We start from the raw sequence: 25,078 nt of genomic DNA, 5'->3' as shown, positions 1-25,078 counted from the left end.
CGGCTGATACCTTTGATGGTGCTGCTCGCCCTGTGCAGCTGACTCTGCTTCAGCCTCAGCCCAACGTTGTCCGAGGGTTTGGGTCCCGATCCCCATTAAGCAACATCAATCAAGAGTATACATGCCTTAAAAGCATAGCAGGATCATCCACTAGGCAACCTAGGCAGGTGCTTGGTGGGCTAGTGGGTGTCAAGGGGCCCACCTGCCGCCTTCTGACCTCTCTCCACTTCAGCTTACTAAAAGGACCACAAATCTACTAACTTGTTTAGGGCCCAAAACATCTTCATCCAACTCTGCTTAAAAGTATTAGAGGTAGAGGATCAGCAGGACTGCCAGGCAACTGGTATTATTTAAAAGGAAATAAATATGGCAGGCAGCCTCCATATCCCTCTCGCTTCAGGTGTGCTGTAAGTAATGCATCTTAAAGTGAACCTCTGTCCAGCTGTTTATGGGGTGAGTCTTGTTTTGCACTAGGTACATTTTCCTGCATTTTCTGACAGTAAGGGCAGCAGGCAAACAGCAATGATTTTCCATGGAACATGTTTACAACAATCTGTTTTCTCCTTTCTTGATGGACAAACCCAACAGATATGTTTTTTTTAAGGCAGCAAATGCATTACCCTTCTCCTGATAAAGGGCACCCATCTCTAATCACGTGGTATTGGGGACAGGATTCATAGACAAAGGGAGGAGCATAGTAAAGCAGGAAGGGGCGGGCACAATTTATGACTCAAATCTTGAAGAGGAGCTGTCAGCCATACTATCTCAGGAAAAAACAACACATATATAAGTAGATAAACACTTGCTCTACTTTCATAAGATATGTATTGCACTGTCCACCTTGATTTGAGTGATTTTTGTTCAGTAAAAAAAGAGAAAATCCTTCTTAGTGTTTCCCATTTTAAGGCCTCTTGCACACTGCAAGTGATTCCGATTCAGATTCCGCTTTTTAATCAGTTTTTACATCCGATTCAGATTCCGATTTGCAGTGTGCAGGGACCAAACTGCAAATCGGAATCGGATGTAAAAACTGATTAAAAAGCGGAATCGGAATCGCTTGCAGTGTGCAAGAGGCCTAAGTGAGGTTATTTTGAAGCCAATCCTGATGTCATTTCCTCCCTTACTGTCCTCTGCCTGATTTGCCCGCCCTTCACTATATAAAGTGCATTGTCTCAGCATGAGAAATATTGGCCAATCAGAGAGGAACAGAGGTGTGGGAGGGGAAAACAGGAGGGAAAGAGGCTTCCGCCAATCAGGCTGCATTAGTTAAGTCTGAGGTGAAGTACAGAAGCAAAAAAAGGACAACCCAGCATGCCCGGCAACTTCCTTTTTGCGTACCAAATTTTGTGTGTACCAAATAAGAGTCAGGTATACTTGGGAATGATCATTTATCAACAAGAAAAGTAATAGTGATTTTAACTTTTGGATTGCCTGGTTAGCATCCTTATTACTTGTTTACCAGATAAAAATAAAACATTGATTTTTGATTTTATGCCCGACAGTTACTCTTTAAGGTGGCCGCACGTCATACAATTTTTTAATTATTTGTTCAATTCAAGAATAGCAATCAATTTTTCTGACTGATTGTAACAATTCAAAAATCTGACCAATGTACAACACACCTATGTTCATTTTTTTCCCTAATCATGAATAAAATAATTGAAAGCTCATAACAAATTGATTTGGAACTGTAAATCAAGTAATTGACAAATCATCACACACCACACAATTCTTGATAAAGTTGGTCTGACATTTCCAACATGTCCAATCTCCAAGAATAAAAAAAAAAAAACCTGGAAATTCGATTGGATTTAGAAAAGCTCTCGATTTTTATCAAATTGGTGAAAAATTGGATCCTTTCATTGTATGGTGTGTGACCACCTTGACTCCATCAACAGCTTGATGCAGGTCAGCTTAAATTCCATACATTACTATGAATGTATAAAAATGGTCCAAAAATGGTGAAAAGTATAAAAAAGTACAAAAATGTGGTGAAAAGCCAGTTTAGGAGTGATAAGTTTAGGTGTGATAAGTTTAGGTGTGATAAGTTTAGGTAAGTTTAGATCGCACGCAAAGTCCCGCAGGCAAAGCAGCGCCATTAAACTCTATGCGAAGTGCACCAGACTTCGCTAGCGCAAAACGTTTGATCAGCTGTGCACTGCGGTGCTAACCCAGTTGGTGCTTAAACTTATCACACCTAGGCCCATATGCAATTCCCTTTTTCACCTGAGTTTTCTCCAAGGTGATATTTTCACAACTTCTCATAAAATGCCTTTTAAGCTACCAGCAAGCAAGAAAATACTCAATATGAATTTGATAGTACTATTTCACCAACATTTGGGTACTTTTTCAATTGTAAAATGCTGAAAATTTAGTTTAAAGAGAAAATGAAAATTATCTCCTAGGAGATAACTCAGGTGAAAAAGTGAATTGCATATGGCCCCTAAACTTCTCACACCTAAACTTCTCACACCTAAACTTATCACCCCTAAACTTATCACCCCTAAACTTATCACCCCTAAACTTATCACCCCTAAACTTATCACGCCTAAACTTATCACGCCTAAACTTATCACGCCTAAACTTATCACGCCTAAACTTATCACACCTAAACTTATCACGCCTAAACTGAGTTTAGGCGTGATAAAGGGCCTTTCAGCAGCGGGCTAACTGTTAGCACCGCTTTGTGAATCAGACCCTTTGGGCTCGATTCACAAAGCGGTGCTAACCCAGTTAGAGACTTTAGGCATGATAACCATTGCACCACGCTGGTGAAAAGCCAGTTTAGGCGTGATAAGTTTAGGTGTGATAAGTTTAGGTGTGATAAGTTTAGGCATGCTAAGTTTAGATAAGTGTAGATAGCGTGCAAAGTCCCGCACGCAAAGCAGCGCCATTAAACTCTATGCGAAGTGCACCAGACTTTGCTAGCGCAAAACTTTTGATCAGCTGTGCACTGCGGTGCTTACCCAGTTGGTACTTAAACTTATCACACCTAAACTTATCACACCTAAACTTATCACACCTAAACTTATCACACCTAAACTTATCATGCCTAAACTGAGTTTAGGCGTGATAAAGGGCTTTTCACCAGCGTGCTAACTGTTAGCACCGCTTTGTGAATCAGGCCCTTTGTGTTACTTGGAAAATTCACTGAACCTTTTACCTCATTTACAAAAGCTAACTGAACAATTGTATTTCATGTAAGGCCCCGGCTGCATTGATACATGGGCCCATGTGCAATTAACTTTTTTCTCCTGCGTTTTCTCCTAGGTGATATTTTGAAACTTGTCAATAAAATGATTTTTAAATCACCAACAAGCAAGAAAATACTCAATATAATTTTTACAGTTCTTTTTCACCGACTTTTTTTGTCCCCTTACAATTGCTGAAAAATTACTTTAAATAGAAGATGAAAAATGATCTCTAAGGAGAAAATGCAAGTTAATTGCATATAGGCCATAGTATCTAAATGTACTTGCATCAAAAATAAAGTCAAGGCAATGCATTTATTTCAGTTATGGGTTGGGGATTAGTTAGAACATTTTCCAAGCTTGGCAGGAAATTACTACATTTTCCGTCCTGGAGAAAAAGCTGAGAGTTATGAAAATTGTTCTTAAAGTGGACCTGAACTCTTGCGCTGGACAGAAGGAAACCAGAGAAATGTACCCAGTGTGTATTTAGAGACTTTAGCCTGTCTAATTCCCCATCATCTGTGTCTAATCTCAAGTTGTAATTTGATCTCTTCCCTGTGTCACATGACTGCCTATGGCAGAGATGGCAAATAAGCTAATTTGAAAGCACAGGATGTTAATGATAAGTCTGCTTCCATTAAAGCAGGAAGTAGACACTTTGCAGATTTATTGCATGATTTGTAATCAGCTGTAACAAAAAAAAATGTTTTCGTTAAAGGTTATTATGCTGTTGCTCATCTTTTAGAGTTCAGGTCCGCTTTTAAAGACAGTGAAAATTCCACCTCAGGAGACATTGGAACAGGTGTCCCACTGGGAGAAACGCCACTTTGTGGTGATCCAGTGATAACTGTTACCTCACTTCCTGTCACCTGACAATGAGGAAAAACTTCACCAATGGGCATAGCTCCCAACTGTCTCTCTTTCGGTGGGTCAGTCCCTCTTTGGGAGCCCTGTCCCTCTTTCTTCCTCATTTGTCACTCTTTCAGGACTTTGTCCCTTTTTCTCTGTAAATATATATATATTTATCTACTAAAAAAATATGTTTGATTGACTCTAAACTTTATTCCCATCCTTTAAATTGATATATTACTAATTTTAAAGTGTTAATATGAAGGGAAATGAACCAGGATAGAAAGGACCAGCGTGGTTTGAATTATAAAATAACACATTTTTCTTATGAAATCTTTATGGTATGCGTGACTAGGGTTGTGAGGGGGTGTGGCAGGGGCGTGGCTTAAGTGTCCCTCTTTCTCATCTCAGAAAGTTGGGAGGTATGCCAATGGGGACTCACACAATAGTTAGAACCTGACACCGGATGTAATCTTCCACAGCTTCAGCCAAACCCCTTTAGAGGGCAGTGCTCACATGGAAGAACTGTAGACAGGAGTGGCTGGACATATGTGAATATACTAGATTTAGGGCATCTTCTGCCGGATGGTCAGGCTGGTTGCCATCTTTGCATAGATCTTTTTTTTCCCTTTTAGCTGTACCACGTGCGGCCAGCGTGGAGGGAGGGGGGGGGGCAGTGTAGTGTCTGCTCTGATGGTTGGAGCCTGGGGCAGATACGCTACTGCCATAGGCTATATGGGGAACGCATGCCCGTAATTATCACGGACTGCACAGAAGTGCGTCCCACTTATCGCAAAATTGGAGCCGTTAAAGTGACACTGAAGCGAAAAAAAATGATGATATAATGAATTGGTTGTGTAGTACGGATAATTAATAGAACATTAGTAGCAAAGAAAACATTCTCATATTTTTATTCCCAGTTATATAGTTTTTTTTTTATAACATTGCATTATTCTCTAATATTTGCAGCTTACACACTACTCAGCATTCTGGATGATTTCACAGAGCAGGCTAGTGAACTTTTGAACTTCTATCAGAAGATAGAGCTCTCTGACACTTTGAAAGTCGTGGAGAGATCAGTGGCTCTTTTGCATAGATAACAACTGGAGTTTCGTAACTCTTCCTGTACTGGAAACAATATTAGACTTACCGTATGTCTCTGCTCCTAATGTTTTATTTCTTAGATGTACTACACATACAAATCATTATATCATAAGTTTCTTTTCACTTTTTATTTTCAGATTCCCTTTAAAATACCCCTGAACTGAGAAGGGTTTTGATTAATAAAGTTACCGCTGTGTGAATTGTGCTGCAACATATTTCCAGCACCAGTCTCTTAGTTCAGTGCCCACAGTAGTCCCTGCTCTTGTCAGCCGAAATCTTCGACTGGACTAGAACGTCGAATATGGCAGTTATCCTTCCCGATCACGCTTCCATACCATGCTTCCATTTAGGCTGCTTTCACGTCACAGCAACTCACAGCAATAATAAATCAAAGGGCTGTTCACAATGCCTACGTTGCGTTGGAGTATAACACAGCACGGTAAATGAAAGTGCAGCGTGCTGTGCGTTATACTCGTATTTGGCTGCGTTAGACTGTTTGCACATGCTCAGTAATGGTTTTTTTTTTTAAATGTCCCGCATGCGCCGTTTTCGCTCTATCCGCATGCGTCAAAAAGTACGCATCACGCACGCATCAAGAGACTCATAACGCAGATCAATGTAACGTCCAACTTCAAAGCTAACATGCGTTGCGTTAGGGGCACGTTATGCGACCTTAAAGTCGCATCTAACTTGATGTGAAAGGGCCCTTAAAGAGACTCTGAAGTGAGTCTACAAGCATGTGTTTACTGTAAAGCACCTTACATAGTGCTAACCCGCCGCTATCCCGCGGTAGAATGAGGGGTCTTTACCCCCCAAATCCCCCCTGCAAAATCCACAACTTTCTTGGTCGTGGATTTTGCTGCTCATGGAGGCAGAGCTATGAGCCGCAGCTCTGCCTCCATGCGCGTCAATTGCTGCACTGACCTCCGCCTCTTCCCCACCCCTCTCTGTGAAGGCAGATTGAGAGGGGCGGGGGAGAGGCGGCGATCAGTGGGGATTGACGTGCTAAGAGGCAGAGCAACAGCGCTAAGCTCTGCCTCATCAGGAAGCGCTCCCCCGAGTTTACAGAGGGGATTTGGGGGTAAAGACCTCTCGTTCTGCCGCGGGATAGCGGCAGTTTAGCACTATGTAAGGTGCTTTATAGTAAACATATGCTTGTAGACTCACTTCAGTCTCTCTTTAAAGACCTGTAAAAACAAAAAAAAAAACACCACTGTACAACTTACCTGCTCCTGGATCCGATCGCTGCCCTTTGCACCATGTCCCCCATATCTGCCGGCACTGTATCTTCACTGTAGTGACGCTGACCCGGAAGTACTTGCAGGTTACTTCCTGGTCAGCGCGGTGAAGATGCCGGCAGATACGGGGGACACGGCGGCAGAACGGGAGAGCTGACACGCCGCAAAAGGCAGCGATCAGATCCAGGAGTAGGTGAGTTGTGCGTTGGTGCATTTTTTTTTTACAGGTCTAAAACGTAAAGTGCAAAAGTATTTTAACTACCAGTTTTGCTGTGAGCGGAGAACAGTCAAAAAACATCAGTTTTCACCACAAGTGGGAGAACAGTCAAAGGGCTTGTTTACACTGCAGGCGGTTTCAGCTTTTTTTTCGCCCGCGTGCGGTTTTTAAAAACGCCCCTCGACCACGTGGACAATGAATATCTATGAGAAGGTTCATATCAGCACGGGTCGTGTGCTGTGTGGCTAGCAAAGCGGTGCGTGTGCCATTATTTGGGCGATTCCGCCTCAATGGAAAGTATAGGAGAAACGCAAAACGCTCACGTTTTTAAGAATAAATACATTGTACTTATTCTTTTCTGGGTCAAAGTGTTCACCTCCTGACTTGCGTCAGGGAGTGAATTACAGAACCGTTCGGGAAAAAAAACGCTTAGAAAACCGCTAAGCACAAAACCGAATCGCCCACCCAAGCCCCAGGAATCGAAAAAAAAAAAGACGCCTCAAAAACAGCCCAATACAGACGAGCTGAACGCAATGTGAACAAGGCCTCAAGGAAACTTTTAGAATCCCCCACGAGGAGATAGACTAGTCCAAAACCTGTCAGCAAGAAGTTAGGAGCTGCCAAATTAGTAAGTGACTGCAGCTTTGGCAAAAAAAAAGTAATGTATTATTCTGGGACAGTTGTTTATCTTGCATGTATGGGCGCACATGTATTTTAAATTTTTTTGAAAAAGTGGTACTTTAAATATATTCTATTGTGATATTTATCCCCAAACTGCATTCTTTTCATCTACTTTACTTGGGTAGGGAGGGTCCTTTTTTATTTGTTGTTTGTTTTTTATTTGTGTTATTTTTATTTGTAGAGCTGAGCTGCAGACATCCCGGGGGCATTGGGTAGCATTTTATTACTATTATCTAATGTATGTCATTGTCCCGCTGTGGTTTGTTGTACCTGTAACAGTGTATACCCACCTCTCCCCCCAGAATAGCACCTTCTCCCATCTCTCCGCACTGCCATTATAATAATAATGCGGCGAGGTAAAGTATTATTTTGTATATATTTCCTGATTTAATGCGTTCATTATTTTTTCCTGTTTTGCTTTTTTGGGTCTTTTTACTTATTTATAAAGTGTCCCAGGCAGGCAGGCTGCCGACGTTACCTGTTTAATGACCGGAGTTTGTAGCGTTTTCGCTGCTGCATATTTATGGCGCCGGCGTTTGGCGGCATTATTAGGCGCGGCCTACCTTTCTGTAGCGAAGACAGGCAGAGACATAATAGCTCACATATATTCATTGTTGTCTGGCTGGCCTTTTGCTTCTCTGCACAAATTATTCATATGTTTGCAGATTCAACAGCGCGCTTGCCCACCAGCCACGAAAAAAAGGCGATGGCGGAAAGGCAGCGCGGTTAATGCGAACACGAATTGGAAACAATATGCTCGGGGACTTTGCAGGGCTCTGGCATTTACTATTACATTAGAAGTTCAGAAGCGAGAACAAGAAAAACAAGAGGCTACAGAATATAATCTTCTCTATACAAAGATTACACAGTTTCTGTGGCTAGGCGATGAAATAGAGATATAGGCCACAATGACTTCTTTTGGCGATGTAAAATAAGAGCTGTAAAAACAAGCCTATAACTAAAAACCAACTTCAGCTATGGCTGTTGGGCTGTAGGGACTGAACTTTTTAAATATTTACAGTATGTCAAGAGGGTATAACATTGTTACTTTATAAACTACGGGCTTGTAATTAGGGATGGACGCAAAACTGAAAAACATGCACCTTTATTTCCAAATAAAATATTGGCGCCAAACATTGTGATAGGGACATAATTTAAACGGTTTTATAACTGGGACAAATGGTCAAATACATTTCATGGGTTTTAATTACAGTAGCATGCATTATTTAAAAACTATAATGGCCGAACTGAAAAACAATGATTTTTTCCAACATTTTTTCCTATTTTCCCATTAAAACACATTTAGAATAAAATAATTCTTGGCATAATGTCCCACCTAAAGAAAGCCTAATTGGTGGCGAAAAAAACAAGATATAGTTCATTTCATTGCGATAAGTAATGATAAAGTTATAGACGAATAAATGGAAGGAGCGCTGAAAGGTGAAAATTGCTCTGGTGCTCAAGGGGTAAAACCCCTCAGTGGTGAAGTGGTTAATTTCCCTCTCAGCTGTGTCAGCTGGCTGCCTCGGCAGAGCAGTTAATTTGTAAGCACAGGATGTTAGCCCTATGTCTGCTTCCATGAAAGCAGGAAGTAGACACACTGCAGATTTATTGCAGGATTTGTATTTATAACAAAGAGATTTTTTTCTTTAAAGAGAACCTGAACTGAAAATAAAAAGTCAAAATAACCGTACACAGGTCATACTTACCTCCTGTGTAGTCTACTCTTCAATCCCTTTCTCCTCTCCTGTGTCCCATTTGTCCAATGTCATCAATGGAATTCCCCGTCCTCCATTTTAAAAATGGCTATATTACTCCATAACAGCTTCCTGGTCAGCACACTGTAACATCACCCACTTGAGCCATAGGGAAACATGGAGATTACCTTGCACATTCAGTTGTAACTGACAGCAGCTGATATATAACTGACAGCAACTGGTATATTTCAGTTCTGACAAAATATTGTCAGAACTGGAAGGGATCACTGTAAGAAGAAAATGGTGAGCTTCTGAGAGGAACTGACGGCGAGGTAAGTATGTAATATTCATTTGCAGCTACGTCATGTGTTTATTTTAAATATTTTTACTCGCTTCGGACTCCTTTTAAAGGTTATTATGCTGTTGCGTATCTTTTAGAGCAGAGAGGAAGTTCTTTGTTCAGGTCCACTTTAAATAAAATGCTCACCAAAAAAATCATTAGTTATTGCAAATAATTATAAATACTTGTTTTTCCTCACTTTTAAACTGCTTTGAAAGATGCTACAATCAGATCGTTCTGCTCTTACCAGAAAACCCCTGATTTTCAAAAGTATTGCACACTTAGCGCGTGCGTACTAAGCCACCGCCCACACTAAGCCACCGCCCACACTAAGCCACCACCGGACTTAGCCGCCACCCACAGTTGCTTCCGGGTCCGTGCATATTTACAACCTTCAGTTAGTAGATAGGATGCCGGCTGTTGAATGAGCAGTTGCTGCACAGCAGTTTAACTGTCAACTGGCTGCAGTGTGCCCATGCATAATTACATCCTTTGTTTAGTATACAGGATATATGGCTCTGCACTCTGCATTGGGCCGTGAGTTTGAACAAGGCTTGTTGTATGTAATCCTGCTTGCTGTGCCATTAGTAATAAGCTATTGCCCGTAGTCAGACCCCGTTCATTCTGTTATTTTTTAGAGTTGTCCAGTATCTGAACAGGTTGGTGTTTAGTAAGGATGGTAACTGAGATGCTAATAATTCTGAGCTTATTCAGTTTATGCTAATTCTGTGCAAATGAGTGCAGCATAGAAATGGACCAATTGAAAGCAGCAGCATGTGCTGTGCGTTTTGGAGGTTACCTCCCCCTCCTGCCAGGAATAAAACCGCTCCTGCACCTTGCCATAGGTCTCTCATTCTAACCAGTAATCTCACACAGTTAACACTCAGACCTTTTCTGCCAAGCTTTTGGGACACTTAAGCCAGAAAAAAAAAAGTTTTACTCACCTGGGGCTTCTACCAGCCCCCCGCTGCGAGCTAATTTCATTTTTGCCGACAGGCCCGGCCACGTGTAGCTTTCTCCACATTCCCGACTGTAATTAGCGCTATTGCGGGCCGCAACGCACACAAAGATATGCGTTGCCGCATTACCTATGCATAGATATGCGGCAACGCATATTTTTGTACGCGTTGCGGCCCGCAATAGCGCTAATTGCAGTCAAGAATGCGGAGAAAGCTGCGCGTGGCCAGTCCTGTCGGGCCTGTCAGCAAAAACGAAACTAGCTGGCAGCGGGGGACCAGAGGATTAGTGAGTGGCTGCGCGGGCACAGGACTGCTGCAGGGGGCTGGTAGAGGCCCCAGGTGAGTAAAACTCATTTTGTTTTCTGGCTTAAAGGGACACTTAAGTAAAAAAAAAAAAAAAAGTTTTACTCAACTGGGGCTTCCAATAGCCCGCTGCAGCTGTCCGGTGCCCTCGCCATCTCCCTCCGATCCTCCTGGCCCCGCCGGCAGCCACTTCCTGTTTCAGTGACAGGCGCTGACAGGCTGGGGACGCAAGTGGCTGCCGGCGGGGCCAGGAGGATTGGAGGGAGACGGCGAGGGCACCGGACAGCTGCAGGGGGCTATTGGAAGCCCTAGGTGAATAAAACTCATTTTTTTTGTTTGACTTAAGTGTCCCTTTAAGTGTCCCTTTAACAAGATGTTAAAACACACACAGTTTATATACACTGGACATTCGGAGGAGAACATTCTTTTGCAAACATTAAATAAATGTCATTAGATGCCTTAACTACAACTTCAGGAGGGTCTCACAGGGATGCTAGCTAATTTATGACAAATAGATGAGTCAAACCACTTGTTTGCTAAGACATCACATACCACAGAGTCGGGGTGATGGGGAGACATCATAAATCCAGAGTTCAAACGTGACTAGGCAGAGTACATACACCATTTGTTGTAAGCTAAAGAGAATTGTGGCATTTAAAACCCATCTTACCAGCACAAGAAGTTAGAATCTGTGTTTAAACCTTCTTCTACAGTTTTGAACCAATAAAGAGTAAACCTGTTTTTTTATGATAAGCTGTGATGGAGCAAACATTTTTGTTAATTTAAGTTCTTAAATTCAACCACGGATGAAGATAATTTTCAACATGCTCATGGACTCTGCAAGGAACTTAAGCTGTAGCAAATTATTTACTTTTTCCTTCAAAGGTTCGGTTCATTAAGGCACATTTCAGTCCGAACGATCTGCTGATGTTGAGGTTGACTCCAACAAGCTCTGGACTGACTCTTTACTTCAGTCCTGAAACAACGATGCTTCTCAAACAGTAAATTTGACCTTTACTTCTCCACAGTGAACTATTCGCTCTACCAGTAAAGGAACTTTCTGAAGAGTGAAAACAAAAAACGTATTCTATACCCCGAACGATTGATTCTTTAGCTCGACTAACCGTTGTCCCCTAAAGAAGTTGCAGAACTTTGTTGTCTCACAGAAGGACATATGCTTCTTCTACCCCCTGCTGTCCACAGACTCTTACCAGTGTTACAACAAGAAAGTCAACTCTCCACAAAGCTTTTGACTAAATCTACCTAGCGGAGGGATGCCCATTGCGTACATGGTCATCTATGGGTAAATCACAAAGGACTTCTGGGTAGATCCCCCACCGCCCGCCTGAGTGATGCATCGTACTCGGTCTTTGACTTGGATTAGCTAAGTGCAATATGTTGTCCTGAAGTTTTGCACAGCAGTGTAGGGAATTATGATGTTGAACATGATAATGTAAGCATGATATTGCGTCTCTCTTTGGTCAACACTGTTCTATTTGGCACACTGAGAAGGACTCTATGTTATGCATCTGACTGACTTGCAGCTTGTGGTAATCACTGGTGAACTGCAGCTGTGCATGTGCTGCAGTTGTGGCTTGTGGTAATCACTGATGGACTACCGCTGGGCATGTGCTGCAGTTGTGGCTTGTAATGATCACTGATGGACTGCCGCTGTGCATGTGCTGCAGTTGTGGCTTGCATCTGTAGCTAGATTCTATCTGGTAGATCATTTTCAATTCGTAATTTTCAAAGTAGCTCACAAGCTAAAAAAAAGTGGGCAACTCTGTTTTCTAACCGGGCCGAGGACAAGTCTCTTGCCTTCCCTTGCAGATCAGTCATGCGAATGCCACAATCTGATGACAGATCTTCTGGTGATAACAAACGTGATCCATCACAGGAGATATATTGCTCAAATCAGCTCTCTGAACTTCTTAGGTCAACGCGTCACATCTCATCATTTTACACTGTCGGCACATTTACGGCACTGAAGGTGAACTGGCCGTAATCCTGGTGGGAGACTATCAACTGCCTCTCGAAGTTCCCATGGACTCAATGTCAAATTAAAATTGATGATCAGATAAAGAAATATTCTGTCCAAGTGTCTGAAGAACGTCCGATGTTCCTTACAGCTCACAGAAATCTCAGATCTGTTTGATGTCTCCAAGTCTCAAGGACTGTCTCTCAAAATCAAATGAAAATTAATAATTAATTGCTACAGAAATGGATCAACTCTTCCTATCCTAATCTTACGGCTACAGATGTCTGGTCTTCAAGGTTTCGCTTTAAACTTGACATGTAGGGATGTTAAATTAATGCTGATTTTTTTCCCCCTCCCCCTTCAAAGTTAAAGATTTGTGTTTACTTCCAAAAGGGCAAAAACATGAAAGTCAGCAAGGAAAAAAAATACACTAATTCTTTAAGGAAAGGTTCTTATTTTACCAGTAACAAAAACTAATTTTTTTTAGGATAAAGTCTGAGCTTATCATAAACTTGTGATTGTTCAGTCATCGTAAGAATATCCCATGGCACCAATTCAAGAGAGGTGGCAGCACTTCCCAAGACAGGCTGCATCTGAATGACTTAAGCCTCATCTACACGAGGCGATCCGGCGGCTCGATTAGCCGCTGGATCGCCTCTTCCGCATCCCCGTGCATCCCCGCCACGTCCCCGCACGTGCGTCGCATTTGATCCGCCCTCGTCCCCGCCCGGCTTCGCTTATCTTCCGCTCGATTCCCTGCCATTGTCCCCTCGTGGGGAACAAGCAGGGAATCGGCGGTGGCGAGATCCGACCTGTCGGATCTTATCAATCGAGCCGCATCAGCGGCTCGATTGATAAGGCACATCGTTGAAACCTCGCCCCGTGTAGACGGGGCTTAACAGCACAGATGAGATGAGCCTAATTATAGGCAGGGCACACACCTTGCATTCAAAACAGGTGCACTAAATTAACATAATGGAGGATGTTAGCTTCCAAAACAGTTTGTATGCAGAATGTTCTGCACTGGACCCTTACACCACGATGAGGTCATCCTTCATGGAAGGGACCCTAGTCTCCAATTACCAAACAAACATAGTGTGAAGTTCCATCTTAAAAAAAATCCTGTGGGCTGTGGCCCCTATTCAATTAACTTTGTTCCTATTTTTTTTCTCCCAAGAGATAATTTTTCATCTTATTTACAAAGTCACTTATCAGTACCTAACAATTCAAAAAGTACTATAAAGTAGAAAGAAAAAGCTTATCAAACTTTTTAGTATTCCCTTACTTGTTGAGGGCTTATACAAGGGACATCCAATTGCAGTCCTCAAGGGCCGAGGGCCTTACACATTTTTGGCACAGCTCACTTTAATTGATGGGACTGAATCAGGAAAGTTGTGGTTCATCCAGTAGAACACATTTCTCAATTTCTCTGTCCATCTTAAACACTGGTATGGATCTGGCCCTCCAGGAATGGAGTTTGACATCCCTGGCTTAAAGCGGACCTGAACTCAGAACTTCCTCTTTGCTCTAAAAGATACGTAATAACCTTTAAAGGGAACCTAAAGTGAATTTCCCTCCCCCTTTCACTTACCTGGGGCGTCTACCAGCCCCCTGCAGCCGCCCTTTGCCATGCTGAAACAGTCATCGAATCCCCCGCAAGGGGTCGCGTCTTCAGAGACAGAGCTGCTCCGTATCCCAGGGCAATGGGAATAAAGAGCTCTGCTGAATTCAGAGGGAAGTGAGGGAGCAATTTAATCAGGAGACTCTGGAACAGACATTAGATTATAGTCACCTGTAGGGGAACACAGACTGCTAAAATCAGAAGCTGTGTTTTTAATAACTGATGTGATCTCTGCTAGCTGCAGTTACTGATTCTGTATCAATGACCAAACACATAAGCCTTCAGCAATTGTGTGAACTCACAACAAATGCTTCAGAATTTAGACATAACATTCTTTTTCAGGATTCGTTGCTGCCCTCTGGTGGCCATTATGACAAATCGCTAGACGTTCCACTTAGGTCCAGAAAAACTCAGTTTGGCTGTAGATATTGATTGAGCAGAGTGGTCTGTACATGCAGATAGGCACCCTATGACAAGTTAGAACTCTTTACTGAAGAAAAACATGCAGAGAGGAGATCATACACCACCATCAATAAATGCAGCTTACTTAGAACAGAGAGGGACACAAAATGAATACAGGAAATCACAATAACATAGAGATCATTGCAGCCCCTTAGATTTTACATTGACATCCTGTGGCCGATTTACAATATTGCAGTTTAACTAATAATGTTGTTACCACCAAAAGATATTACATGGATAATTAAATATTATTTTAGCTTGATTGCGTTGCTCTTATGTGCAAATAGACAGGAGTGTCAAAGTATACTGGCAATCAATGGATTAGTTCAGGTGTTAATATTATTTTGTATTTATATATCACATTCTGCAGCACTTTACAGAGTACACAACTATGTCACTGACTGTCCTCGGAGGAGCTCACAGTCTAATCCTACTATAGTCATAGTTTAATGTCATATCATATTATTATTATGTATTTATATAGCACTGACATATTATTATATATTTATATAGGCACTGGCATCTTCTGCAGCACGTTACAGAGTACAGAGTCATGTCACTGACTGTCCTCAGAGAAGCTCACAATGAAATCCTACCATAGTCATAGTCTTATTTCTCTTGCTGTAGTCTCGACCGATTTGGGGGAAACCAATTCGCTTGTCTGTATGTTTTGGGTGGAAGGGAACAAACCCTGCTGGGCACTATATTGTCTAAGTGTTTCAAGGAAACCAGAGCTAAGAAAAAAAAAGTTTTATACATACTTGGGGCTTCCTCCAGCCCCATCCGCACGGATCGCTCCCACGCCGCCGTCCTCCGTCTTCTCCCTCTTCTGTACCGAGTCCTGTTACTTCCTCCATTCGCGGCCATTCTGCGCAAGGGAAGTGCGCCCTCTACGTATCTTTCCGGCGGCTGCTGGAGAGATACGTAAATAGCGTTCTTCACTTGCGTCATATTGGCCGCGACTGGAGGAAGTAACGGTACCCGGTACAGAAGAGAGAGAAGACAGAGGACGGCGGTGTGGGAGCAATCCGAGCGGATGGGGCTGGAGGAAGCCCCAAGAATGTATAAAACTGTTTTTTCCCCCAGCTCTGATACACTTTACTTACAAAAACCTTCTGCTTTGTGCAGTTATTATTACTTCTACAGCTAGGAGGGATATTCTGGACAGTGTCTCCGCAATAGTATGCCAAACAAGTTGCATTTAGTATTGTTGCCAAGATTATTATTATTGCACTTATAAAGTGCCAATATATTGCACAGCGCTGGACAATAAATACATACTATGGTACAAGAATGGCAGACGTAACGTAACAAGGTTTTTATACAACATAGGACAAAGCTATACAATGTAAACAGGGTACAAAATACATGATCATGCGATATGGGCTGGATAGGTAGGCCCAGTAATACAAGTACAGGCAGTCATAGGAAAGGAGCACACAATCATGTAGACTACACTAGGGAAGGGAGAGGGTGCAAGATACATGATCATGCGATATGGGCTGGATAGGTAGGTCCAGTAATACAAGTATGAGGCAGTCATAGGAAAGGAGCACACAATCATGTAGACTACACTAGGGAAGGGAGAGGGTGCAAGATACATGATCATGCGATATGGGCTGGATAGGTAGGTCCAGTAATACAAGTATGAGGCAGTCATAGGAAAGGAGCACACAATCATGTAGACTACACTAGGGAAGGGAGAGGGTGCAAGATACATGATCATGCGATATGGGCTGGTTAGGTAGGCCCAGTAATACAAGTACAGGCTGTCATAGGAAAGGAGCACACGATCATGTAGCATGCACTAGGGAAGCGAGAGGGTACAAGATATATGATCATGTGATTTGGGGCTGGTTAGGTAGGTCCACTAATACAAGTACAGGGTGTCATAGGAAAGAAGCACACAATCATGTAGACTACACTAGGGAAGGGAGAGGGTACAAGATAGATGATCATGTGATTTTTGGCTGGTTAGGTAGGACCAGTAATACAAGTACGAGGTGGTCATAGGAAAGGAGCACACGATCGTGTGGAATACACTAGGCAAGGGTGGACCCTGCCAAAGCCTTATAACCTAAGGGAAGGGGAGATGGACACACTAGGTAGGGCATCTTGAAGAGGTGGGTTTTGAGGGCTTGCTTGAATGAGTTGAAGGAGGGAGCAAATCAGATGGGTGGTGGAAGGGATTTCCAGAGGGTGGGGGCGGCTCTTGAGAAATCCTGCAAGCATACATGGGAGTGGGAAATGCGTGGTGAAGTTAGTCGAAGGTCGTTGGAGGACCAGAGGAAATGACCCGGTGTATACCTGTGAACAAGCTCCAAGATGTAGGCAGAGCAGGTTTTGAGCACAGATTTATAGGCCAGGCAGGATTGCAAAAAAAAATAGCAACAGGAGCTTACTGTTAGTTAGTTAGTCAGTTAGTTAGTTAGTTAGTTAGTTAGCTGTCTGCAGATTGAAAATTTTTATTAATACTACATTGCAAAGAAGTCCTGTACAGCACCAAACTATTTTTACAACAATTTTTATGATAATTGAAATTTTCCTTTAATATTCTTCTCTTTCAAACATAATTTTGAATATCGATTTTTGCACAAATATCATAACCTCCAATGTATTCTAAGAAAATCAACAACCTTTGGAAACTGGACCTCTATCAGTTGTTGGTCTAGTAAAAAAAAATGGAGCTGTGTTTGGCCGGTTACCCTCCTAATAGCTGTCATTGGTGATGGTGGTGGTTGGGGTGAACACACACAGGACATACTGTAGGTCCTCTTTGTTCAGGGTGAAGCAGGTGGCTACTGGCGTTGGTCGCTTCTTGGCTCCTCTATAGGCTGTAGCAGCTGTGGGGCAATGAGTGCTTATCTTGAGGGCCGAGTGCACAGTGTAAATGAACTCAGATATTGGTAGGGATGGCCCATGGATCAATTCCGGATACAGTGTAGCCGAACAAAGATAGTGATAGTGGGACAGAACTTTAGTGTGAGTGAATAGGAACTTGGTTCAACTATAACATTGCAAAACTCTAAAGGGCGATAGGGTGGGGGTAGATGGTTAGTGTTAGGCATGGAGAGGGGGTGGTTAGTGTTGGGTGTGAAGAGGAGAGGTTAGTGTTAGGTGTGGAGAGGAGGTTAGTGACAGGAATGGAGAAGAAGAGGTTAGTGTTAGGCATAGAGAGGGGGTAGTAAGGTTAGGTGTGGAGAGGGGGCGGGTGGCGCCAGGTGTGGAGAGGGGAAGGTTAGTGTTAGGTGTGAAGAGTGGGAGATTAGTGTTAGGGGTGGATAGGGGGCGGTTAGTGTTCGGTGCAGAGAGGGGGAGGCTAGTGTCAATCGTGGAGAGGGGGGACATTAATGTTAGGTGTGGAGAGGGAGTGGTTAATGTTAGGCGTGGAGAAGGGGCAGTTATTGTTGTAAGGTGTGGAGAGGAAGAGGTTAGTATAAGGTGTGGAGACGGGAAGGTTAGTGTTAGGTATGGAGAGGGGGAGGTTAGTATTAGGTGTAGAGAGGGGGAGGTTAGAGTTAGGTGCGGAGAGGTGGAGATTTTAGTGTCAAGCGTGGAGAGTGGGGACGTTAGTGTTAGGCGATAAGGTGTCAGGGAGGTAGCAGGCTAGTGTTAGGTGTGGAGATATTACCAATATTCTCGTTAGCGGTAATAACTTATGCTATACTATATGTACCTTGGACAGAGACTACAGGTGATTTTTCAGGTTTCTCCAAGCAGTATAAAATAAATGACTTGGAAACACAGACATACTCTTATGTTTTTCTTGCAAGAATAAAACTAAATGCTTGAACAGCAATAAACCAAATGATTGAATAAAAAGAAAATCATTTGATCACAAAACACACTTTAAAACCTCCATCAAAAGCATTCGGACATTTTACAGCCTGCCTTATCGCCTTGTTTTCTGTAGAACCTGAAAAATTGATTGTAAAGGTAAAACTAAGGCTGTATAGATGACATGTTTTCCGACTGAACAACCAGGCTGAAGTGTGAAGTATTGAACCGCAATAGTCATCACATAATCCAGCAGTGTCACTTTCATGTTTCTATATAGTTTTGGCTGATAGAGAGTCTGTAGTAAAACTACTGGGGCCCTGATTCAATAAGCTTCTTCCATGGAGTTGGAGTTATTTTCTCATTTTATGTATCACCTAGCATGAGAAAAAGTATTAAAAGGTGGATGAGAAAAGTAATATTGAAGTTACGCTTATAAATCTAGATCGGGCATGGGCAAACTTGGCCCTCCAGCTGTTACGGAACTACAAGTCCCACAATGCATTGCAGGAGTCTGACAGCCACAGTCATGACTCATAAAGGCAAATGCATTGTGGGAATTGAAGTTCCGTAACAGCTGGAGGGCCAAGTTTGCCCATGCCTGAATGAATGCGTACTGGTTGTTGGCTGCCTGCTATGCTGGAGTTGACCAGTAGGGGCTGCTGTAGAATCTCCTGCATGTTCTCAGGTGTATCCGTGTCGATACACTCCCATCCTGTCTTTCCACAGAACTGTCATATGTCATAATTTTTCCAGTGTATCCAGCCATGTTTCCAGATCACAATAGATTCCCACACAGAGACGATGTAGTGTTTCTTTTCTTTGTTGTACTTGTCCAATAGCTTAAATGTCAACTGTAGGAAGAGGGCTATGGAGGCTGACCTATGTATTTCCTTTTAAACAATACCAGTTCCCTGGCATCCCTGCTGATCTATTTGGCTGCAGCAGTATCTAAATAACACCATAAACCAGCATGCAGCTAATCTTGAAGTGGAATATAACCCAGTATTTCTTATTTGCTCTAAAAGATTATTTACAGCATGTAATATACTAACACAATGTTTTTTTTTAGTAAAACAGCATTTAAAGGGTTGCATCACAGAACTGACTTTTTCTCCTGCAGGGGCAGCCCACATCCGAACTGGTGATAAGCTTATCTTCTGTATACATTCTTTACTTGATCACCTTGCCAAATTCCAATTCACTAAACCTATTACCGCACTTAAAAGTAAAATTACCGACTAGTGATGAAATGACAGACTTGTGCGGTAAATACCTCAAGAAATTGCAATTCACAAAGATTGAGGCAGGGGTCACACTTACCGGCTTTCGTACGCGTTTTCTGCACAGAAAAACTGACTTCAACTGAGAACTCATGTTAATCAATGAGCTAGGTCACACTTTAATGCAGATTTCGCATGCAGAAAAAAAAACTTACATCTTGCGCAATTTGTCAGTTTTCTCTATAAATTACATTAGCTGCTGTAAGTCAGGGGTCACACTTGTCTTTCAGTTTTCTGCAAAGTGTAGAAACTGAAAGACAAGTGTGACCCCTGCCTAAAGCATTTCCATGCGGTAAAAGTTGACAGACGTAGCAGACAGCCAATAGGGAGAGCATTACAGCCCTGCTTCTCACCCCATTTCATCCGATACTCTGGCAGGCTGGAGTTAAGAACAGCAGAGCAGTAAAATGAGACATTTAACCACTTCGCATCCAGGCCTTGTTTCTCACTTATGGACGAGCAGTCTTGACAGTTTAGCTATGTTCTTATGTAATCAAAAATAACTTTATTCCTACTTATGACACAGAAGTTGAATATATATTGTTTTTGTGTTTTTTTCAAGACAAACTAGGCTTTCATTGTATGCCATTTTTTCCCCTCGAACAATTTTGTTTTCTATGAATTTTAATGGGAAAAAAACAAGGAAAAAAATAGAAAAAACACATTCTTTCTCAGTTTTACCAATTCCAGTTTAAAAATAAAAAGTTCTACTGTAGATAAAAAACACAAATTTTATTTACCGCTTATCACAAAACTTAGATTATGTTCCTGTCACAATTTGTGGTGAAGATATTTGATTCTTTAATAATGCTACAGAGTGTATTTTTCACTATGAACTGAGAACATAAAAGTATATTTAATGGTAAAAATCAATCTCATTAGCTCAGGAAACATATATTCCCTTTCACCAATTAGTGCTGCATCAGATAGTGCCAGAAATGTGCACAGCAGCAAGCCCAATCCTGCACAGCACTGCTTCTACTACAAGAAGTATATCTACTGACTCCTGGCTTAGATGAAGTCACAGAGGATATAGATATCCTGTAGTGTTGGATGAAGTGGTTAAAAAGGCTTTTCTGTATCCCTTTAGATGTGCATATCTGTATACTGGTACACAGAAGCCCTCCCTTTAGTTAGCATAGATGCACGTCTAAAGGGATGACAGGGATGTACTGGGCAGAAAATAGAACGGCTCATGCCCAGACTTGTAAGAAAAGACTGATAGCTGACTGCCTGACCTGCTCCACAGCTGGTGAGTCTACCGAGTACCACTTAGTGAATTTGAAACATGTTTTTTTCTGTATTTTACCGAACATCTACCGCACAGGTGTCGAACTCCAGGCCTGGAGGGCCAGATCCATGCCAGTGTTTAGGATGGACTGAGAAAGAGAGGAATGTGTTCTTCCTGATGGACCACACCTTTCTTGATTCAGACCCATCAATTCATTTGAGCTGTGCCAAAAATGTGTGAGGACCTCGGCCCTCGAAGGACCGGCTTTTTTTCCTAATTCACTTAGCTTTCCTGCATGCGGTAGATTCTACCGCATGCAGGAAAGCTAAGTGAATTAGGAAAAAAAGTAAAATACTGAATGCTGTATTTTACTGACCTGAATTATTTTACTGAACTGTCCTTAGTAAATTGAGGCCACAGAGGGCATCCATGTGGGCTCCCAAGTATGCTGTTCTGATGTCTGAGGATCCCGTGTATGTGCCCGTTAATCTGCAGCCTTAAGGTGGCCACTAACTGTCCAACTTCAGGCGAAAAATCGTTCGAGCGATCAGAAATTCTGATCGGAAGTGAAATCGTTCACTGCACCATCAACAAACCAATCTTAGCTTCCCATCTATCACAACCAACAAGAAAATCCAAATTTTGGTTAGACGAAAATCCAATCGGACGACGGAGATTATTTACAACCAATCCGATCAGAATTTCTGATCGCTCAAACGATTTTTTGCTAAAAATTGGACCATTAGTGGCCACCTTAACACATACCAAATATTAATAAGCATTATCATATCCTGTGTTTTTTCAAGCTCTTCTCTGCCAGTGACTGAACACACATAATTCTTACCGTCCGTCTGTGCAGAAGGATTACCTTCCTTTCCTTTGGGTCATTATAGAATAATTAAGGTTCCGACATCTTTTTCTGGGAAGAAAATGGAAAACAATTAGCAGGAGAGAGATCAAAAATTCATAGGCGTCTCTCCATGAAAAGAAACAAGGATTTTATATCAGATATCTGCGCAAAGGACAATTCAGGAGCGCCAGCTTAACACCTTCATTACCAAGACGTCCAGCACCTCCCTGTCCACCATTACCAAAATGTCCACCAAAAACAAACTTAGTGTACGCTGATTCATACTGATCTTTTAATTTCCTGTGCTATTCCTTAAAGTGCACCTGAACTCTTGCACAGGACAGAAGAAAACAAAAAGAAATGCACCCTGTATGAATTTAGAGCATTTAGCCTGTTTAATTCCCCCTCATTTGTGTCTAGTCACAAGTTGTAATTTGATCTCTCCCCGTGTCACATGACAGCCATAGCAGAGATGGCAGATAAGCTCCTTTGAAAGCACAGGATGTTAACAGTATGTCTGCTTCTATGAACCAGGAAGTAGAAACAGTACAGATTTATTGCAGGATTTGTATCAGCTGTAACAAAGAAATGTTTTCCTTTAAAGGTTATTATGCTGTTGCGTATATCTTTTAGAGCAGAGAGGGCGTTCTGAGTTCAGATCCGCTTTAAAGATAGCCAAGCAAACCCCTGAATTCTGAGACCACACTATACTGAAAGAATCAGAATCAGAATCTTTTATTTCGCCAAGCACGACTGGGCCGTGCCCGGAATTGGGTTTGGCAAGTACATGGCTAGGTGAGAACAAGCAGGACATAACGATACATATGTGTAAGCAGACAGACAATATAAAGGGTACAGTTACAGCGTTTGAACACATTTGAACACGTATATATGAAGTGTGCAGCCATGCGGTCAGGCTGGGTGCTACTAGACACCACTTGTCGTGGTTGGATGAGGAGGGATCTAAGAGTTCAGATAGTTCACGGCTGAGGGGAAGAAACTGTTTCTGTGTCTTGTGGTCCTGGTGTAGATGGATCGGAATCTCCGGCCTAGGGGGAGCCTACTAAAGAAGCGGAAACCTGGGTGGGACGGGTCATTAGCGATTTTTTGAGCTCTGGAGCGCAGTCTAGAGTTGAAGATCTGGGCGAGAGAGGGGAGTGGTTTCCCGATGATTATCTCCGCTGATCTGATGACCCTCTGCAGTTTGTGTCTGTCGCTGGCGGAGGATCCAGCATACCAGACCAGGATGGAGGAGCAGAGGACAGATTCAATTGTGGCAGTGTAGAAGCTCGTCAGAAGCTCGCGGGCCATATCGAACTTCTTTAGTTGGCGTAGGAAAAATAGCCTCTGCTGGGCTTTTTTGTGGGTTGAGGTAGTGTTGGCTTTCCAAGTCAGGTCCTTAGAGATTGTCGTGCCAAGGAGGCGTGCACAGGGGACGTTCTCAACTACCGTGCCGTCAATGCTGATCGGGGGTGGAGTGGTGGCGCGTTTCCTAAAATCGACAATCATCTCAACCGTTTTTGTAGTGTTCAGGACCAGCCCGTTCTCCCTACACCAATGGCAAATTCTGTCAATCTGGTGGCGATACTACTGCTCATCATTACCAGAGATGAGGCCAACGATGGTGGTGTCGTCAGCGAACTTGAGGACTTTGACCGAGTCTGCGGTGGACCTGCAATTGTTAGTGTATAGGGAGAATAGGAACGGCGACAGTACGCAACCTTGGGGGGCCCCTGTATTGGTGGTCCTTGGTTGAGAGAAAATCTGTACCTAAAAAAAGTTCCACTGGGGGTACTCACCTCGGGTGGGGGAAGCCTCTGGATCCTATCGAGGCTTCCCCCGTCCTCCTGTGTCCCACGGCGGCAGCGCTAAAGCTCCCCGAATGGCAGAGATAGGCGGAAATAGCCGATTGCTGTCGGGCTGCTCTACTGCGCAGACGCAAGTCTCCTGCACCTGCATAGTAAAGTGGACCTGACAGAGATCAGCTATTTCCGCCTATTTCCGAGCGGAGAGCTGCAACAGCGCCACCCGCTGGAGCCAGGGAAGGTAAATATTGCACAGTCTGACAAATTGTCGGCTGTGCATTCAGTGGGCTGCAGCGAGACCACCGTGGGACACAGGTGGACGGGGGAAGCCTTGATAGGATCCAGAGGCTTCCCCCTACCGAGGTGAGTACTCCCCAGGGGAACTTTTTTTCATTACAGAGTCTCTTTAAGGGCCCTTATTGCTCCATCTATGGGCTGAGTGGTGGACTTAGCCCATAGATAGAGCATTAAGAGCCCTTCAGTATAGTGTGGTCTCAGAATTTGTGGCATTTAGCCCCTCTGTGGTGCCCATTAGTCCAGTACTAGAGCCCCAACGAGCACCTACATCCTTTGCAAGGAGGTGGAGGCCCTCTTGTGTGATCTGCAAGCCTTCAAAGCCTTCCCATGGGTTCTTTGGAAAAGATCTCTCTCGTGAGGCGCTCTCATATGATCAGTACACTCAAGGCCTTCACATCAGTTCTTTTTCTCCATATAAGTAGAGGCCTTCTTTGGTAATCTGCAAGCTCTCCAAGCCTTCACATGGATTTTCTGGAAAATAACTGTCTTGTGAGGCCCTCGTGTGATCCGTACACTCTCAAGGCCTTCACATCAGTTCTTTGGATACAAGTGGAGGCCTTCTTGTGTGATCCTCGAGCTCTCAAAGCCTTCACATGGGTTCTTTGGAAAAGATCTTTCTCGCGAGGCGCTCTCATGGGATCAGTACACTCAAGGCCTTCACATCAGTTCTTTCTCTCCATATAAGTAGAGGCCCTCTTTGGTAATCTGCAAGATCTCCAAGCCTTCACATGGATTTTCTGGAAAATAACTGTCTTGTGAGGCCCTCTCGTGTGATGAGTACACTCTCAAGGCCTTCACATCAGCTCTTTACATACAAGTGGAGGCCTTCTTGTGTGATCCTCGAGCTCTCAAAGCCTTGCCCTTCACATAGGCTCTTTGGAAAAGAAGTTCAGGGCCTCTCGTGTGATCAGTACACTTTGAAAGCCTCCACATCTGGGTTTTTTTGCAAATAAATGGAGGCCTTCTTGTGTGATCTGCAAGCACTTAAAGCCTTCACCTCGGTTCTTTGATAATTTTGGCCCCTCCATGCGATTCAGTGATCCAATGCCTCTTCAGGCACATATATAAGCTTTCGGTCAGTAAGCCTTCTTCAGACTCTGTTCTTGTTGATCAAGGAATGGCTGCACCTCTTCTATAATTCCTGTGAACACTGTGAATCCAGCACAGCCGGCGCTACCATAGGCTGTAATGGGAA

General features: G+C 43.0%; 1 protein-coding gene across 17 annotated transcripts in view; it reads left to right on the top strand.

Moving 5' to 3' along the window:
- The window catches only part of CAMTA1 (calmodulin binding transcription activator 1), a 1,857,772-nt gene that overhangs the window by 1,586,344 nt on the left and 246,350 nt on the right, over positions 1-25,078 (top strand). Inside the window, exon 1 of one of the 17 annotated variants that reach the window (XM_068238942.1) lies at positions 9,778-9,854. The exons of 15 other annotated variants lie outside the window; for them this stretch is intronic. In XM_068238942.1, the coding sequence (XP_068095043.1) occupies positions 9,830-9,854 (25 nt within the window). In that variant the 5' untranslated portion in view covers positions 9,778-9,829. Of the gene's footprint in view, positions 1-9,777; positions 9,877-25,078 lie in introns of those variants that run through there. One more of the 17 variants, XM_068238943.1, reaches the window with a different exon arrangement.

This window comes from Hyperolius riggenbachi, chromosome 6 (assembly GCF_040937935.1).
Source record: "Hyperolius riggenbachi isolate aHypRig1 chromosome 6, aHypRig1.pri, whole genome shotgun sequence".
In the NCBI taxonomy this organism is placed as follows: domain Eukaryota; kingdom Metazoa; phylum Chordata; class Amphibia; order Anura; family Hyperoliidae; genus Hyperolius; species Hyperolius riggenbachi.
This window is presented reverse-complemented; position numbering and strand designations above follow the sequence as displayed.